The sequence below is a fragment of the Vulpes vulpes genome, chromosome 7 (assembly GCF_048418805.1).
Source record: "Vulpes vulpes isolate BD-2025 chromosome 7, VulVul3, whole genome shotgun sequence".
NCBI classification, from domain to species: Eukaryota; Metazoa; Chordata; class Mammalia; order Carnivora; family Canidae; genus Vulpes; species Vulpes vulpes.
Window position 1 is genome coordinate 120046499 of NC_132786.1, and position 19881 is coordinate 120066379.

General features: G+C 34.5%; 1 protein-coding gene across 1 annotated transcript in view; it reads right to left on the reverse strand.

The window, feature by feature from the left end:
* Window positions 1–2368: 2368 nt before the first annotated feature.
* Window positions 2369–19881, reverse strand: part of TFEC (transcription factor EC) — a 69610-nt gene continuing 52097 nt past the window's right edge. The window contains exons 4-8 of the mRNA XM_026012153.2: window positions 19285–19399; window positions 17117–17173; window positions 12874–12949; window positions 8185–8332; window positions 2369–7291 (exon numbers count right to left, since the gene is read on the reverse strand). Of these exons, the coding sequence (XP_025867938.1) occupies window positions 6911–7291; window positions 8185–8332; window positions 12874–12949; window positions 17117–17173; window positions 19285–19399 (777 nt within the window). The 3' untranslated portion in view covers window positions 2369–6910. The remainder of the gene's footprint in view (window positions 7292–8184; window positions 8333–12873; window positions 12950–17116; window positions 17174–19284; window positions 19400–19881) is intronic.

Consider the following 19881-nt stretch of genomic DNA (forward strand, 5'->3'; position numbering starts at 1 on the left):
TGTGAAACTTTTTAACGAAATGTTAGCATTTGCAGGCACCAGATGTTTTGACATAAGGAGAAGCAATATGTAAATTTTAATCCATGCTAGGAACAATAGCCTGCAGGCACCTTTTTCTTATTACGTGAATCATATACTTAACCGCAATGTTGGTCGGTCCTATCAAAATCATCACCATCTAGAATGTTGTACTCTTGTCTTATGGTTGCCAATTAATGAAACTGATATATATTTTACCTGATGGGTATCCATACTTAACCAATAAGCCTTATTGTATTTTACCACTTAGCCACTCTACAGCTCGAACACTGCAGGCGATAATGTTGGTGGTCAATAAACTCAATGCTTATACCTCAAGGGTCGATAGATCATATGCCACTTATTTTAACAAAAATAGTAAAACCTGTTACAGCTGTCTTCATCTTTCCCACCTTTGACTCAATTCAGAGCAAGATGTGTGTGTGTGTGCGTGTGTATGTGTGTTTCTAATAGAACAGCTTTGGGGACAACTCCAAATGTTGCCTATGTGTGGATTCCAGTAACTAATAACTTAAGAATAACATATTCTTATAGTAGAGTCCGTTCTGACATCAAGACATTAGAAAATTGTTTTGTAAGCTCCCCCATGGGCATACTTGTATCCACACCTAAACACGTCACACATGTCCCTATATACACGATAAACAGTCGGGTAAAAAATCCATTCCGTCATCCATCTTTTCAGATGCATAGGGCCAAAAAAATCCTTTTTTTTAAACCTATATTACATTGGTTATTTCTTTCCACACAGAAATAATTATATTGATCAGAATTTTTTGGCATTGATTAACGTTTAAAAGAATACTCATATGGTATAGCCTTAAAAAAGGAATGAAACTATATTTGAATATAAAATATTGTTTTCTAGAGTCAACTCAGGGCTATCCTGTTTGATTTTTTTGAAGCAGGTATGTAGAAGAAAATTCATAAACATGGTATTAAATATTAGAGAGTGTCTTAACATTTAACTGAAATCCTTATTAATTTCATTACCAAGGGATAGCTCTAGTCAATACCAATTAGCAGCTTTAAAATGTTTTACATATTAAAATACAGTATTCTATTTATCCTAGATTATCTGGGGACCATCTAGTATATTAAAAGATTTCGCAGCGTTTCTTAGCGATTGCACTGCTACAATTATGCCTGTTAGCAAATTTGCAACAGTTTGATAAATATTTTCCATAAGTCAAAACCGTAACAGCATGGAAAAGCAGATGGTGGGAGACTGTAATAAAGAATGTAACAATTATTTTCATTAATAGGGAAATATGGGATCACTCTTTTCAGCATGGACTGTGCAGTGAGCAGTTGTCAGTTGTGAAGTCTTGGGGCTGTTAAGTATCCTTTCAGATGATTAACTCACATTTTTTATTTTCCAGTGCAGTCTACAAAGGCAAAATAAAAGGTATATTAAAGAATTTAATAAGTCTGTGCTTTCATTTAATGTATACAAAGAAAATACTGGTACAATTTTTAAAGCATGTGCACAAGGATTTATGTATGTATTAGAGTACACACCAGTTTTCTTCATTTTCCTAGAAAATAAGACACATTACTTTGTTATTAAAAATGAAAAATAGCAATCATTACAAATTCTATGGTCTTATTAGACTAGCAATGTTTTCTTGATCTAAGCAGTGTTAGATGAAAGTTATAGGAATGTTACTTTAGCTATTCACATATGTAAAGCACTATTAAAGTCAAAGATTTTTAACTACATTGTTATTATTAAGATTAAATAGCTGAATTAATTTTAGCCTTGTATGCCATATGCAACTGCAATGCTGTTAGATAAGGTCCTTGACTTTAGCTAGCTTTTAAATTTTAGTATCCTGATCGTATATAATTCTTTTAGCAAAATAATAGTCTACCATTTCTTTTGCGTATTTTCTCATTTGTTTGTTAAACATGATCGCCAGCTTTAACTAACACAGAGATGAAATTTATTTCTATGGAAAAAGCAAAGTTGAAAACAAAGTATTTTTTAAATAAGATGGTAGCACAGGGATGGGAGAGGTGGCATTGCAAACACAAAATATCTTAACTTTATCCTCGAAGCCTGTTGAATAAATGTAGGAAAAAGATTTTACTGAGGGTTAAGAGAAATAATTTGGATATGTAGAAAAAATACATACATTCCTTCACAGGAAAAAGACGAAACATTCCTTTTAATGTATACAGCAGCAGAGTGTAGTATTTCATCATTAAATTAGTTGAATCCAGTGAGAGATTGTTTTTTTTTTAATCAAAAGAAGTATTTTTCAATAATCTCCTATACACCCAAATCCTCTATGAATGTCACAGAAAGAAAAGTAACACAGACAAATCATAAGAAAGCTATTTTTATCAGTTTTTGAATAGGTTCCTTATTTACAAATTAAATATCTTACAAATGATAAGATGTTTGTGTACACAATGAATAATGATTACAGGAGGTTATTTGACACATCAGATCAGCAACACTCTAAATGTGTTTAGTATTTGTTAAGTACATTTAATAAAACCTCTGTAGATGTAACTTGCGCTAACTCAAGTTGACATCTTATACTTATCAACACGCAGGGCATTGGAAGGGCAAATGATGTCATTCCATGTAGCGTAAATAGGCCGTGCCATTATCAATACTGAAGTAAAATTCAATCCTTCAGGTGTTTTCAAGAAACCCAGATGGTTGATCTAGTGCTGATAACACAGCAAAATGATTAATTGATTCCAGTATTCATCTACATCTTAGATATTATGAGAGCAGTAAATATCAGCCTCGAGATATTGTAAAAACATTGAAACACTTATAGTTATGACATTTGTTTATTTAAACATCAAAATTCCACAGTATCAGAACAGCAAAAAAAGCATTTTCTTGATACCTTGAAGTATAAGAAAATTCCAATATGACTCGATCTATCAAAACAAAGAAAAAATACATTCTTTTTAACGCTGGGAAATCTAACTTCTCCCCTGACATAAAGGTAAATGAGCACGCCAAATCAAGAAACTCGTACCTAATTTTTTTAAAGTAAGAGCTATTAAATATTTTATTTACAGTCATGTGAGTGGAAAAAAAATGAGTTAAAAAAAAAGGAGGAAGGCTATTTCTCAATGTCCCCAGCTCATCTGGGTATTTATTATTTAGAGCTTTTTACCCATATAAAGAAGGCTATAGCCACTGATACCCTGTCTGTAAACTGAGGAAATTTGTTCCATACATAAATTTTCCAGTTATGGGAAAGGACATTAAAAAGAAAAAAAATTATGAAGAGGTACTCAGTGGAGGTACTTGTTATTTCAAGATAGTTTGGAATTGGAAAGACTGCTTAATGTGCATCTATGAAAAGACAGTCAATATTTTATAATAAATAGAGATAAAAGATTGGATGGGACATTATCTTGAAAAGATAACTAAGAGTAATTTAAACAAAACTTTTATCTTATTTTAAACAAAGTTTATTATAATTGAAATTTTGCATTAATCCGTTGAATGAACAAAGCTTGGTTAATTGTGTATTCATTGTCCAGTGACGGCTGATGCTTTTTGTGACAAAATTGTTTAATAAATAATATACCTCTTTGGCTGTTACAAGTCTCAATTCTACAAAAATATTCTAGACATCCATCAGTTTTTCCAAGGATCCCTTTTGGTTCTTAGAGACCCAAATAACTTGCTTTTGAATTTACGCATCTTTACCTTGATATTTATATGCATTATTTCAAACTGTCATTGCCAGATATTTACAATATCCAATAATCATAGAGAAACTGACCCATGAACATATAACAGGAGGACATAACATGTACAGGAGGTATTTAAACAACAGAGGATGTTTGAAGGGGGACTACTTTATAAGTAAACAATTTCTTTTGTGAATAGTCTAGTGTTTGGTACACTTTCACTTTCCTAGGCAACCTCATCACTTTTAGGGTTGAGAAAGTGATATACAGATAAATAGGGCTCATTCCTCCATCACTATATATGACATTAACTATCCACTTAGCTCTTGATAGATACATAGCTACAGTGTTTTCCATTAAAGTAATTCAGGGATTCTTCATCTGGCATCTAACAAGACATTGAGGAGGTCCCTAAAACTTCTTGGTTCATGCAAATGTCGGACCATTTATACAAGTCCGTATTTTTCTGGCGAGTCTAAAACTTTTACTAGGTTCTCAATGCCTTAAAAATTTAAGAGCTACTGACTAAAATTAAGTTTTTAATCTGTTTCAGTTGACTGTGACACAGCACCACTCTACTCTGTCCTTAAAAATCCATTGCCCATTTTACAGTCCCCTGATAGCCATTATAATCCGAAAGTAGCAGCAAATATTAGTAGTATCCTTCCCAGATCTCTTTTGTCCAGACTCTATCACCTGCGTCAAGCCCTTAAGTTAGCTAAGATTATGAGGAATGAGCTTCAGGGCTGAGTAGTAGTATTTTAACAGAATGGAAAAAGAATGACAGAGTAATGACATCATCAGTGTAAGTCTTCTCAAAATCTGAAGAAATGAGAATAATGATAAAATGAAAACAGAAATTAGCCCCTATCTAGAATGTGTTTTGCATGGACTCAAAAATATATTCCTTCTCTATGATTTGTATTGTTATATTAAACTATCAACCCAGATAATAAAGTGGAATTTTATCACAAAGTTAAAAGTATATAATGTTCTATTGAAAATTCTTGAAGTGTATCTTATTGCTCTTTTTCATATGGCATACTTCAGATGAATCTATCTATCTGGCTTTAATGAATATTCCTATAAATTTGGAATTATTTTTTTCCATGTCAAACAATAAAAATTATTTTAATTCTCCCAACTCTAAGCTAATGCTGTAAGCTAAGCCTGAGATAATTACTAGACCGTAAGAATTTAATATTTTCCCACTTTCATTAGCATTATGTCTCAAATTTTGTGATGACATATTTCCCTATGAGTAATACCTAAAGCACCCTTTCAAAAATTTATCCCAAAGTTAATATTCAAGAAAGATTACCTCTGAATTACTTCAGTAATGTGCAGTAGCATTTTAATTTTTAGGTTTCTCCCTCCTAGTAAAAAAATCCAATTTATGCCATATAATTTCATCCTAATATTCAAGCACAACCTGTTGCCAATATTATTTTCCAGGACTTCCAAGCTGGCATCTTTAGTGAATGTTCCATGAAGACACTTTATCAATCTATTCTCATTCTTATCATTTGATCAATATTATTCCCTAATATGCCCTCCTTTTCCCTAAAGTTATGCTTTGAAAAGAGGTTGCATTCTATTTTTCCATAGACTTTTGTGATAATCCAGCTTTCTTCACTCATTTTCATTTTCTCTGACCTTCTGTATTTAGCCATATAGAGTTTAATTCTATGCATCTTCTATCTTTTGTTGTTTTTTTCTCACGTAGTCTTGTTACTCCCTGAGGAGTAAAACCATATCTTGCTCATCTGTTCTACATTTTCTATTTTTTTTTTTTTTGTTCTACATTTTCACAGGATCCATTGCAGTTTGAGTGTCCCTCCATAAATACTCAGTGATCAGATGATCACTCATGGGGGTTTAGCACAGAGCAACATGCTTGGTGAGTCAATTCCCAATCCTAAACTCAAGAGAGAAAATTTTGAGTAAAGCATTACAGTTATAAATATTTTTAATAAATGCTAACAAAGCTAGCAAAGGGCATAGGGTACTCTAAGTACTTAGGGGAATGGAGCTCAATATAATAGGAAAAAGTTTCCGTTTTGCTAATGATTTTGTCAGTTGGCAAACAAAGTTTCCATATTTTGTCAATTTGGAGCAAAACTGTATCACCTAATTAATTTACATCCATTTTTAGAGACAGAGATAAATTTTAGATAGCTGAGAAATTGTCCTAGTAGGATTTTTTTGTATTTTATTTATTGAAATGGATTATCCAATATCTCTTTTTGATGAAGAAAAGAAGATTTGGAATACGATTTCTGATGTTTACTAGAAAAATCTGAAAGTGAAGGAAAATAAAAAAGACATATACTATCTACACTGTGTGTCTGTGTATAAGTGTATGTTTGTGTAAAGGAGTAAAATTTTAGCTCGTATTCTTGAGGAAAGTACTTGGTGTGTTCCTTTTCTGAACACAGCATGTCTCCATAAATATGCAAAGACACTCTTGAAATTAGTGTAATTGAATTGACAAAAAGGTTTAGGGTCTGATTTCAGAAAGCAAAGTTTTTATGAATTTTTGGTATTGTATTGTGGAAAATTCTAATGTTTACTGTAGATTCTCTTTTCAATTAGAACTGAAAGATAATATATCATTTAACTATCTCCCCTATAGACTTGGAACTTTAAATATGTCTCCCAGACAGTGGAAAAAGTCAGTGGGCTATCAGATATGTTGGTCTTGATGCTTGAAAACTACCCTAAGGCTTGAACAGAAATGAGTTGGAAGTGAATAAGTAAAAAAAAACAAAAAACAAAAAAAAAAAAAAAACAAAAAACGGGTGGGGGGTTGTATACTTCAGTAGGTTTGCTCCTTGAGGTCTGTTAGGTTCCATGGTGCACCACCACATTGCTACTTTTAAAGCATTCGTAGAGAGCTATTTCTTATGTTGTACCTCTTTCCAGGAAAACACAATTTAAGTAGGTTTGGACGTCTTAGTCAAAGAGGAAAAAATCCATTTTAGTTCTCAATATTCTTCAACACCATCTTTCTTCTTCCTGTGAATTCTTCTGTCATTTCTAAACAGTTTTCCACGGGCAGTAGATTCCTTTTGGAAAGAGTAAGCCAAAGCAATATGTGGAACAGAACGTAATTGCATAGCACCTGTGTAGACTTGCTTCCCAGTTGATGAATCGAGCCTGTTTGTTTTTTTCTTTTTCTTTTCTTTTTTTTTTTTTCTTATAACTCATCACCATCATCCGAGCTAAAACTACTTCTCCTACTGCTTTCTTTGGAAACTGCAGGGGAAGTAGCAGATAGCAGAGGATCTGTTCCAAATGGAGATACTGTGTCATCCAGGAGCATGTCATTCAATCTGTGTTCCTCTTTCAAAGCGGCACTAAATGATAAATCTGTGAAGTGTGACAAAGGATCAGAGAAGGCCATGGCTTGATCACAGAGCTCGGGGCTGGTCCCCTGAGACAAAGTCAGTTGCTGGCAATAGTCTACTGAATTCTGCTCAAGGTGGGTCTGTTGTTTGGTGACATGAGCACCCAAATCAACTGTGCCAAGCGAAGCCAGGGCTGGCAGACCGTGAGCGCGAGCCTGTATCTCTAGTTCCTGCAATTTCAAATAAGAATGATTAAATAATGACTTTGCGAGTAGACTTAACTCTAGAAAATAAAGCAGAAATAGAAGCAGAATATTAACGAGCACTCAAAATGAAGAGTAATACCTATTATAATATTCTTTGCAAGTGATGGAATCTAGTCTATGTCTAATGCCTGAAAAATAACCCTGAGGAAACTACACAGATTAAAAAAAAAGAATCCTCTTCTCATTGCTGTCTAAAGGAATACATAACATATAATGGTTCCATAGTGGCTCAGATTACAATACAGCCATTTGGATATAGTGGAGAATATTTCACTTATTCTTTCTGATTAATTTCTCACCGTAGGACCATTTCATGAAACAAGATAGTGCTTTACCTGGCAATAAGCATGCTCACATTAAAAAAAAAATCTTGGGAGTTATGAAAACCCATATTTTGATATTTTGTGTCATAAGAACAGATGAGGAGTGACTTAATATATACCCGCACAATATGCCTCAAGGCAACGAAATCCATAGCAATGTTACTAAAGAAATCAAAGGAAGAGGGAAGAATTTAGTGCCCAATATTGTATAGAGAAACCAATGTTTTACTTATTACTATTTTTTGCCTGGCATGACATTGTATGTTTATAAAATTGGTTCTATTTTCTGCATTTTGCAACTAGTTGTTGCCATTCATTACATTTTTAAAGCTGCCGTGATCCTGGGCTTCTAATCAAAATCTAATTGAAACAACCCAATTCGTGAGCTTCCGAAAGACAATAAAATGATCCTTCAGAAGGAAAAATAATAATTGTTCATAAGAAAAAGAAAACCCAGATGAGACAATGAATAAAGCTGATGATGGGTAAGTCATACATAAGCTACGTGGTTCATGGCAACATTTTTATAAAAACCTGAATCCGGAGTAGGAGCCGCCTGTTAGCCTGCTCTAATTTCTTCTGTCTGTGTTCTAATTCTCGAGCTCTCTGTTGTTCTTTCTGTAGCCACTTGATGTACTCCACTGATGCTTTCAGAATGGTTCCTTTGTTCCAGCGCATATCACTACAGAACGGAGAGATAACCTTTTCACAATTGTGCACGTCAGCAGAATTCATAAGAACTTACAAAATCTTTTACATTAATATGAAATAATGATTTACATGACTATTATTCACTCTTAGATATTATTGCTTCTGAATAGAAATTTTAATAGAATAGTTAAGAAGCCCTTATATAGTAAAATTAATCCCAGAATGAAAATAAGTGTCAAAAGAAAGTAATAAAGTGACTTTTTGTGGGAGAGCTAAATGCAATATCATGATTCTACCATTACAGTTTTTATATTTTTAGTGAAAATTGCTTTTATTATTAACTCTGAGATTAAAATCTATGTGCGGTATTTCTGCATTAATGAACTAGGAAATGTACATTACTGAGGACTTAAGCCTAAATTTTTTAAGATCATTTCAAATGTACCAGTCTTTTAACCTACTTTCTAATAAGGTTGCTTTTATGCTTCTAAGAAAAAAAAAAATAGGGTCCCTTCTGAATGGTGATCCTGAGTGATTGTGAAACAAATCAGAGTTCAGCAACGTCACTTTAAGCAATAGAGCAAAACTTTCTAGAATCATTAGGCAAATTCCTCTGCACAAACGACAGCAATACTTGTTTTAAAAGCTGGGTGCCTCTTGATGGGATGAGCACTGGGTGTTATTCTATATGTTGGCAAATTGAACACCAACAAAAAATAAATTTATTTAAAAAATTAAAAAAAATAAAAGCTGGGTGCCTATCTTTAAAGAAGTTTAAGATAAGTAAATACAGTTAAACATCATCAGATACCTCTCAGGTTAGAGCGTAGAAAAAATACTTTAATAAAACTTAGTCTTAAATCAGGAGAAATGATAAATCTGGAATTATGAAACAAGCTACCGATTTTAACATCTGGAAAAATACATCAATGAATTTAATCTTATATGAGAATTAATAATACATGTGGAGAATGTGGCCAAACTAATTGCTAAGAGTTAATCAGAGTTGCGGAAGACCTTGATGAATTTTCAGCTTAGAGGAATGAGATTTTTTTTTTTTAATACAGCAAACAGTAAGCACATAGACAAAATTTTTTAAAGATTTATTTATTTATTTTAGAGAGAGGGAGCAAGCAATCCTTAAGTTGACTCCAAGCTAAGCAGGGAGCTCAACATTGGGGCTCAATCCCAGGATTTTGAGATCATGACTTGACTGGAAATCAAGAGTCTGCCGCTTAACCAACTGAGGCATCCTGGCACCTCAGCATGTAGGACAATTTTGAAAGGATTTTACACTTTATGTACTTTTGGTTTATGTGATCTATGCAAGATATATTGGAATTAATCTGTTTATTAAGTGAGCAGAAGTGAACAGAGCAGAAAATATAGTTTATGAAAAAATCTGACTTCATATGCCTCCCTGGGCGATCAAATTAGATGGTATGATAGTTCCATTAGCTGTAAAAAATTAAAGGAAGATACAAATGCTTATGAGGGCTTGACTAAGCCATCTTCTCCTGAAAGGCATCAACCCATTACTAGAGTCTGTCTACAGGGTGTAAATGCTTTGTCAGTTCTTCTAGGGCCATCATAGCGGCTGGTCTCATTCCACTCACAGGGACTTCCCAGATGATAGGAAGTCTAAGGAAAAAGAGCCTACTTTTGTCATTGAACTAAGAAGATATCTGTAACACAAAACGGTATTGAACTCCTGAATTAAAACTCCAAGCAGCAGTAGGAGCCTTTCGGCCCTGATTTTGTTTCATTTCTTCTCCTGGGAAGAAAAACTTGAAGGACAGAAGAAATAATGAGACAGGATAACCTCTGGTCTTAAGGCACTGTTTATTAAGTAAACCTGCAAAATGGTGGTAGAGACCACACGATGGGTCTTCTGACAATTTCTACCTGACTTCATTTGCACTGTTTTTAAAAGTTCACTCTGTTTTAAAACCATTTTTATATACAAGGTTTCTTCTTAACCAATTTATTGAGCCAAAATCAAGAGTCAGATGCTCAACCGATGAACCACCCAGGTGCCCCCCGCCTTCCATGGATCTAAGTTTTAAAGCAGCTGTGTTCCGAATTCAACCATGGGAATCACATTGGTGGGCCCTAAAGAGAAGCACTAGGGTAAGAAGTGAGGCCACAGCAAGCCCAAGGATATGATGTATTGGAACAGAGTTGGTATTGGATGCGTGGAATGCCACAGCCAGCAGTGAGGTGTCTCTTCTGGTCTGTGTTATGTGCACAGAGCCACATGTAGACTTCATCAATATCTAATGAATTAATGTGTTTTCAATAGACCCCAAATAAATTCCATTTCCATAAATATAACATAATACAATTAAAACAAATAATAATACCTCTTTCTGACATCCATAAAGAAGAGAAAAACACTTAAGAATGCTTATGATAAACTTTTCCCCGTGATAGTCTCTTTTGGATGTGATTCTATGATAAACTGATTTTCTGTATTCTAGATCAAGGGTAGACAGACAACAGTCTACAGTCTATTTTTGTCAGTAATGTTTCAGTGGACACAGCCATGGTCATTCGTATACATATTGCCTACGTCTGCCCTCATGCTACAATAACAAAGTTAGAAAATTGCCACAGACTATGTGTGGTCCGCAAAGCTTGAAATATTTACTCTCCAGTCCCTTACAGGAAAAGTTTGCCATTCTTTGTTCCGGACAGTGAGTTAGAAGTAAACGGGAGCCTTTTTATAACCAAAGTTTCCAAAAAATGTAGAACAATAATCCCTCACCTAAGCTTTATAATTTGTACAGTATTCTCAGATATAGTATTTGGATTTATATTTACAAAAACTCAACCATATAGTTGGTGACGTCTAGGCAGAGTGACATCTGAAGATAGGTCTTAGAGTCCAATCTTTTTTTTTTTTCAGAGTCCAATCTTAAAGTCTCATCTACTTTCTGCATATGACCGTGCGCTGGCACTGTGGGTTAGCTGCACCAGGTACAAGAGGACCTCTCTTAACTGACCTTTATCCAGTCACTTGCAAGATTAATTAGTGTTCTCCATTCCCTTTGTGATGCTCCCTGACTGCTGTCAAGACAAAACAGGTGATAGAGAGCAATGGGCTACCCTCTGACACATTTAGGTATTTCTGTTGTCACTGTGGTGCCATGTACCTCTTAAGAGGTTAAATTAATGCCCATTTTACTTACCACAATGATAATATAATTAAATAATTGGTACATTAGCTAGTGAAATATGAATGTCAAAAAAGAAAGCATTTATAAAAATAGTAACTGTTTTTAGGAAGATTATAAGTTTTGGAAAGACTCAATTAAAATGTCAGTGAAGGTTGGTTGCTAAAAAATTTACTGTCACAAATAAGGATCCATTTATACTTAGGTTGTATAAACATTTTAAAAGTCCATTTATATTGAGGTTGTGTCAGTTTTTGTTTTATTTTAAAGAAATTAAAATAGGCTATACATTTTAGTGCAGTTTATGTAAGAAAGAAAAGTTGAAACACATAGTCAAACAAAAAAGCCTTGGCCTTACACCAAATGTTTGGTGAATAAATATGCACGTATATATGTTAAGTGTTAAAAAAAAAGGGTCCTATCAGAAAAGAGAGTGTTTTCTTCTGCTAATAGAAAGAGTTGCATGCTTAGGGACTTTAAAAGATTTGAAAGTTGTCAGTATGGCCTATGTTATGACTGAATTCTTCAGACTTTCCATCCAGAGCTCTTTTGCCATTCCATCTACAATGAGGATAAATATTACATTCCCTTCTATTACAAACTACTGAATGGTCCAAGTGAGTTGGTGCATCTGGATGCAGGGAAAGAGTATTTCCAAATTTCACTAATATCACTCCATCAAACATCACTATGTTTAAATAATGGATGATCACCAGTATTTGGAAAGGCCAGTTTTCAGTTTGAATAAAACATTTTTCAAGACATTATTAATGCAACAAATCTTATTTTTATGTTTTGGAGAAACATTCAACATTCTAACTTAATACTTTGATCAATCAACTATTTCCTAAAATTTACAACCTTAAACATCTTGTTTAACCGACTTTGAGAGTTTATGACACCAAAACATGGATGAAAATTTAATTACAATAACTGATTATTGGTTGGCATCAATCAGCATGTTTTTACAATTCCATCTCTTACCTACATGTCTCTAGAACTTTGGGGCCTCTGAAAACCCAACAATTCAATAAATCTTACATTGAAAGAAGTGCTATAGCCATAAATCGGGAATGCCAGTTAGTGTCATAAACAACATTTGATACCACCACTAAATTTGCCAATATCGGTGCTATAAAAAGACCTGCTATGAACTGAGAAGAAATAATTTCCTTATTTCCTGTATCTTAGAAGAACAAATGTTAGTAACAGCTTTGATTCTTAATAACTACGAGGCTGGTGTAGATACCTAACTATAAAGAGCAGCAATAGCCTTACCTTTGCCATATGCTGCTCAGTTTCCTAGCAATTGTTTCTCCTCCTCCCTTCCCCCTCCCACCCATGTTGGGGGGTACTCAAACCATAACATTATTATAGAAATGATTGTTGAACTCACGGATCATTAGACTTTGGAATAAGAGTGCCAAGCTCCTTGATTCGGTAATTAATATTATACCTTCTTCTTCTTTCGACTATTAAAAGAGAAATGTTATTGATTATTCTCATTAAAGCACAGTTCACCTTTGGTCAGCTGTAAACGTTCTCAATAATCTTTAAAAAACAATGAGCAAAAAAATTTCCATATAGTCAAAAGAGCACTCAAAAATAAAAATTCAAATATATCTCAACCTAAAAGTAAAAATAACAATGTTAGAATTGTGATTCTGTTATTGGCAATGCTTTAAAAACATTTCCTCTCAAAACAAATTTTCCATGTTTTGAAACGCTGTAATATTTACTCATACTGAAATACATATATGTATTTATATATTTCCTCTTGGATCATCATTTCACACATATGCATTTTGCCCATCAGGATCATAATCTTTTGAACTCTGCACCATGCTTGACTCTTCTTATATAATTCCTAAAGGCTTAACACAACATTTGGCAGACGGCAGGTGTGTGTGCCCAGTGAGACTGTGTCTTTTTTTTTTTTTTTTTAAGATTTTACTTATTTATTTAAGAGAGAGAGCATGCATAGAGGGAGAGGGAGAAGCAGATTCCCTGCTGAGCGGAGAGCCTGAGATCATGACCTGAGCCGAAAGCAGACATTCAACTGGATGACTGAGTCATCCAGGCACCCCTAAACTGTGACCTCCTTGAAGGCAGGGGCCACTTATTCCTCATTTTTCTATCCTCAGAGGGCTTGGCATATAAGAGGTATTAAATAAATGGTGATTAGACTGTAAGTATATTTTTCTAATTTAAAATTTTTCTTTTTTTTAACTTTTTATTTATTATTTATGATAGTCACACGGAGAGAGAGAGAGAGGCAGAGACACAGGCAGAGGGAGAAGCAGGCTCCATGCACCGGGAGCCCGACGTGGGATTCGATCCCGGGCCTCCAGGATCGCGCCCTGGGCCAAAGGCAGGCGCCAAACCGCTGCGCCACCCAGGGATCCCTAAAACTTTTCAATAATAGATAGAGAAGTGGTTTTCAAACTTTGCATGCATCAGATATACATGGAGGGATTGCTAAATAGATTTGTATCCCAAACCTATTAGTAGATCTGGGTTGGGGCCCATAGATTTGCATTTCTGAAAAATTCCCAGATCATGTTGATGCAGTTTATTTAGGACCCACATTTTGAGTACTACTGGTGTAAATTCTTATGCGGAGACTGTTTTCTCTGTTTGCGTTTCCATAAATTCATTGCTTTTGGAAATTTTATGCATCTAAGAAATGTTGAATAAATGTCAGCTATACAAATACGTAGATTTTCCCATATTAACCCCTATGCAAAAGCAGTCTTACAGACTATAGTGTAGACTTATAATCTACTCTATATTCCTAGAAGCAAGAAATACAATATATGCTTCTATATAGTATTTTTTTTCAATAGGTAACATTTTTAAATTTTTCCAGGGAAAAATCATACATCAAAAATATTTGAGAGGGCAGCTCTGGTGGCTCAGCGGTTTAGCACCACCTTCAGCGCTGGGCGTGATCCGGGGGTCCCTGGATCAAGTCCCACGTCAGGCTCCCTGCATGGAGCCTGCTTCTCCTTCTGCCTGTGTCTCTCTCTCTGTGTGTCTCTTATGAATAAATAAAATCTTTAAAAATATATATTTGAGAATACTTTATACATGCTAAAAATTAAGATCTGCTACCAGAAACAAGGAAAGTCATGAAAGAATAACAATTGTCTCTACAAAGCAATTTGCCATGAATGGATTTGACCTTCAGTAGTAATATATTGGGATTACTCTAAAATTAGAATATAATTGATTCTCGAGAGAGTTTATTTTCCCTCTTTGCCAATCTTGTTTTCCCTATCAAAAAACAATGACACTACATTAAAAAACTGAAAATAAAGGTAAAGCTGAGAGAAATACACACATATTTCACAGTAAGAATTACTAATAATTCTATGTTCACACATACACACTCCTATATTATAAAACAGACTTTTAAATATAAGATGAAGAATAGCTGTGAAGGATATTCACAGTTTTACCTCAAAATAGGGAACTGGTTTAGTCCTATAATATTTCTTCAAGATCTATTATTTAAATGTACCTTATGTAAAATATCAGAAATTCCGACTCTTCTTAGATTATGCTTGATAAATTTTTAATGGCTAATTATATTGAGAACCTTGTTCCTCAATGTTTTCGTATGCAGTACTAGTTATTTGTAAAGGAGTCGAGTTTTAAGAAATTCCCGAATTATGGTATGCCATCTGTGGTTTCAGTCTTCACAGTTTTGATATATCCATTCCTTCCAGACCTGAGAGGAGGGTGAGAGAGGCCCCTATCCTGGACCCACACTTAAGAGGAGCTATTTTTGCCCAGGAATATCCTCCTAAATGCCCTGAGCCCATTTCCAGAGCCTGTGGAGGCCACTTCCTGGGTCTGTCCTCCTGAGCGAGGACCATGCCACCAGTGTGCTCACCTCTAGCCTCAAGGTGCAGAAGGGGGAAGTTATTTACACAGATGGGTGTGGAGTTAAAATGTACAAGATGAGTGTTCATACTCCTGTCTAAGGTCACTGGCAGCACAGAATGAGACAAGGAGCGGGGAGAGCAGTGAGCTGGGCTGTTGGCTGAGGGCTGCCTTTGCCTTACCCCCACACCCCCACTCAGAGCTCCGATAATCTGAGAATTTTAATTCACCCCTGGCCCTCCAGTCCTTAGAAAGAAATAGAGAATACATAATGTAGCACTCTCCAGCTTGAGTTACACCTTTTAAATATTTAGGCTTCAGGAGAATGAGTCTCTGTCCTCTTGCCAGGATTCTTACAAATTTTAGGGTTTGTCCTAGATTTGTCAGATTTAAAATAGGATATTAAAGTGTTTTTAACATTGATATCTCCAAAAAGCAACATCTCCCACTAAGGGAGTCTGGATTAGAAAACACTTGACAATGGATGTAACAGGAACTCATCATGCTTGATGCTAAGTGACCTGCTATTTAAACTATAGATGGAGAGAAGAGGAGACAAGAGGAAGGAGAGTAATAATGAGTTAGCAGGTTTAAAACTAAGAGAGAAGCCATAGTTCCTTGCTGCATTAATCCCTTCGATCAACAACTAGTCCCCCCCCAACACCCCCCCACCACATGCTCATCATGTTCTACTTGTCTTACAACCTAGACCAAAGCTCATCTGCTCTACCGCTAAGGGCCATCAGAATCAGATCATTTCCCTCTCCATGACTGCCCTGAGGACAGAACCACTTGCCAGCTTTTCCTTCACAGTCTCCTAATCAGCAAACTCTGACCCGTCGTGATGCAGGCAGAAGCAATGTGAGCAAGACATAGGGTTCACAGGTACATGTAGAATCAATTTCAGCTAACCCCATGTAAGAACATTTCTGGCTTGTTTTAGAGCTTTCAAGTTTTTATTTATTTTTATTCTATTTTATTCTTTTCTCAGTTTTTGATTTGGCTTCCAAAACAGAAAAGCTTCACACTTAATTAGTCAGGCTCACTTGAGACATTAAGCACTTGAGACAGGACCAAACACTATCAAGCTCAACATTGCTGCTAGCCTACTTCCTTCGCTGGTATTTCTCCATTTCATGTGACCCATTATCAGAGTCAAAGTGGCCCCCAGGAAGGCATCAGAGACATTTATTTATTTATTTATTTATTTATTTATTTATTTATTTATTTATTGAAGAGAGAGAATTGAGCAGTACAATATAAGCAATGCTTTTCAGGTAACTTATCGTTAGGAAAGGAGGAGCAGCTTGACACAGAAAGATCAGAACACGGAATTGTTTCTTGCTGTATAAGTGATGTACATTTTCTAAAACCACTTTTATCTCTTTAAACCTTTGAGACAACGAGTCACAACAGAGTTCAAATGTAACTAAATGCACTCATCTCTGTCTCACCCAGCCTGCTTAAGAGAGACAGAATGATCAAGGAGACGATTTGAGATGTTTCACTTCCTAAAAATATGTAGCTCTTCTGAGAGTTCACATTATTTAAATGTTCCAAAATAGCTCAACTGGTGAATATATACTATTCATTTTGGTCATTTTGGTTATGTGACCTCCTAATACTTATGGAGTGACAATAAAAGACCACATATTTTAACCTCCATTCATTTTCTCCAGCATTAATTTTTTTTTTTTTCTTTCTTTCTTTCTTTTTTTTTTTTTTTTAGAGAAAAAGGAAAATATACTCACTGAGGTTGTGGTTGTCCTTTTTTTGTCTCTCTTTTGCCAAAGCTCGAGTGTCTGTTTCTGATCGAAAGGAAGATAATTTAAATAGTACTTAGTTCTATTTTACAACTTCTCTAGTCAACATAATTCAGAAATATTAGGTGGAAATACAATATTACTTGCTCCAAATGCTATAATGATATTTTTATGCAAATATTTAGAAATTTGGAGCAGAGCACTTTTTGAAAGAGGCAATGGCGAATCTTTTAGGGTTTAAGTAGTAAAACTTGGATTTGTATTCTGGCCTTCCATTTGCTAGCCATGTGATCTATTACCTAAGTTCTCTGCGTCTCAGCTCATCTGTAAAATTGGCATAATACCTATCTGATAAGCATTGTGATGATGAAAAGCAGTACAGTGCACAGCAAATACTAAACTGCTCACTCATTATTTTTTGAAGAATTTTAAGATCATTCAAAATTATTTCACCCTAATTTTTTACAACCAACATTTTTCATAAATAATGATGATTTTTCTACATCCCTGGAGTTGGAACTAGCTACACTTCTCAGGTATCCCCATCAAACAGTTCCCGGAGATTACACTTTGCTCTGTGTGCTACATGGTTGCAAGCATTTGTGATAATCTCCGACATGGCCTGCAATGATTCTTAACGATATTCACACCTTTGGTAGTTCTTTTGCACATTAAACAGGGCTGACCTGTGACACCAATGGAATATTGTGGAAATGACTAATGTGGCTTCCAAGACTAGATCATAAAAAATATGTTCAGACCACTTTAGTGTCTCTTGGATAACCAGTTGTAATGTCATGAGGATGTTCGATCAGCCCCATGGAGAGGTTCATGTGGTAAAGAACCAAAGCCTTTTGCCAACAAGCAGGACTTACTTGCAATACCTGTGACTGAACTCTTTTGGGAGCACATCCTCTAGGCTATCTTGTGTCAAATGTCGGTACCTCTAGTCGACATCCTGACTGCAACTTTATGAAAGACTTGAGTGACAACCAATATTCTAAGCCATCTCTGGATTTCTGACCCATAGAGATGATATGAGATAATAAATGTTTATTATTTCTAGCTGTTAAGTTTTATATAGTAATAAATGATTAATGCAGTGTTTCTTACATGATTCTAGTTTTTAAAACAGGTAATATAGGAATACATTTACTTAAATTTATTTATTTAACTGAGGAGGGCACTTGATGGGATGAGCACTGGGTGTTATACTATACATTGGCAAATTGAATTTAAATAGAAAGTAATAAAAATAATTTTGCTTATTTAAAACTATATTAATTCATTTTAGTCTAAATAATTTGTATGCATAGACATTTTTGAGTTACCGGCTAGGCTCCAAGAATGGACATATTACACTTACTAAAAATGTTAATATCAACTGTGTAAAAATTATTAAAGATCAGTGTTTGGGCTCCAAATTGAAAACTTGTTACAGAAATATCAATAAATAAATGAAAATGTAAATAAAATGAATTTTATTTTATTCTTATAGAGAAACTAATACTGGACTTTATAAATCAGGAAATCCTTATATTGAAGCACATCTGCTTCAAATCAACTGTGAAAATGACTCTCCTGACCTTTGATTTCTTCATCTATATACTGGAGGAATTTGACAGTGCCCCTACAATTCTTTGAGTTGTAGGAAATTTGAAACTAACTATTGAAAATTGAGTGTATTTTTCTTTTACCTACTTGAGAAAGGTATATGTGAGTGTATCACAAAATTCATAAAACGATCTAAAAAGGGGGACAATCTAATTGTTTTATATCAAATTTCACATACTGAAGAGACTATTTTTCCCTGATCAGTTGATCTATTATTTTGCAACCATGTTAATAAATTGCATCAGTTCAATATCAAAATGATCCAACATTAAGTAAAAAACTTAGTCAAGTTGTCATATATTTGTGCAGAGTGTACATGTATATTTGCCTAGTTCCTGAAATAATCAATTCAGTTGAATTGTAAGTTATGTCAACTTGCTGCTTGTCATAGAAAAAAAGGGTAGATTTGCTATCTATATTTCTCCAATTTTAACTGATTATCTTGTTAATATTTTTAAGATTCTATTTAGCTTGATAATATATGTCACTCATAAGTTAAGTAGTTGACTTCAGAAGGGATAAAATTATAAAAGCAACATTACCTGTAATTTCTCTTTTCATTGGCAGACTACTTGGACAGGAAGCACTTGTAAGGCCCATATTAACTGGTGAAATTCCCTGCTCACCACTGTATACATCCAAAATACTTCCAGATAACTTTAGAAAGAAAAGGGAGAAAAGGTGAATCAAACCTTCTGTGGACATTGATATATTTTCATGCATATTTTAAATTTGTCATCTTATTAATAATAAAATCTGATGCTGTATATCAGCATCTTAATTTTAAACAAGAGTGAGTGTGCACTGACTTTTAAAAATCATTATGGGTTGCTTGTGGATATGTTGAAAAAAGCTATTTATATTTAAGTAAAAAGAGAAATTATTTCACTCATGAAAGAAAATTCTGATTAATATTTACAAAGTTATGGAAGTTTGATCTGTGCATTACCTAGTTATAAATGAGTAAGATTTCAAAAATCATTTGGACAAAATCAGTATACGTATTAGCAAAGCTAGAAAGTTCATTGCGTATCATAAATTAGGTATAAATGGTTGAACATTTTGGAAGCACTCTTAATACCATCAGTGCTACCAGCAACTCACAGTCAAGAGGTGTTTTACAACTGTTAATTAAGTGA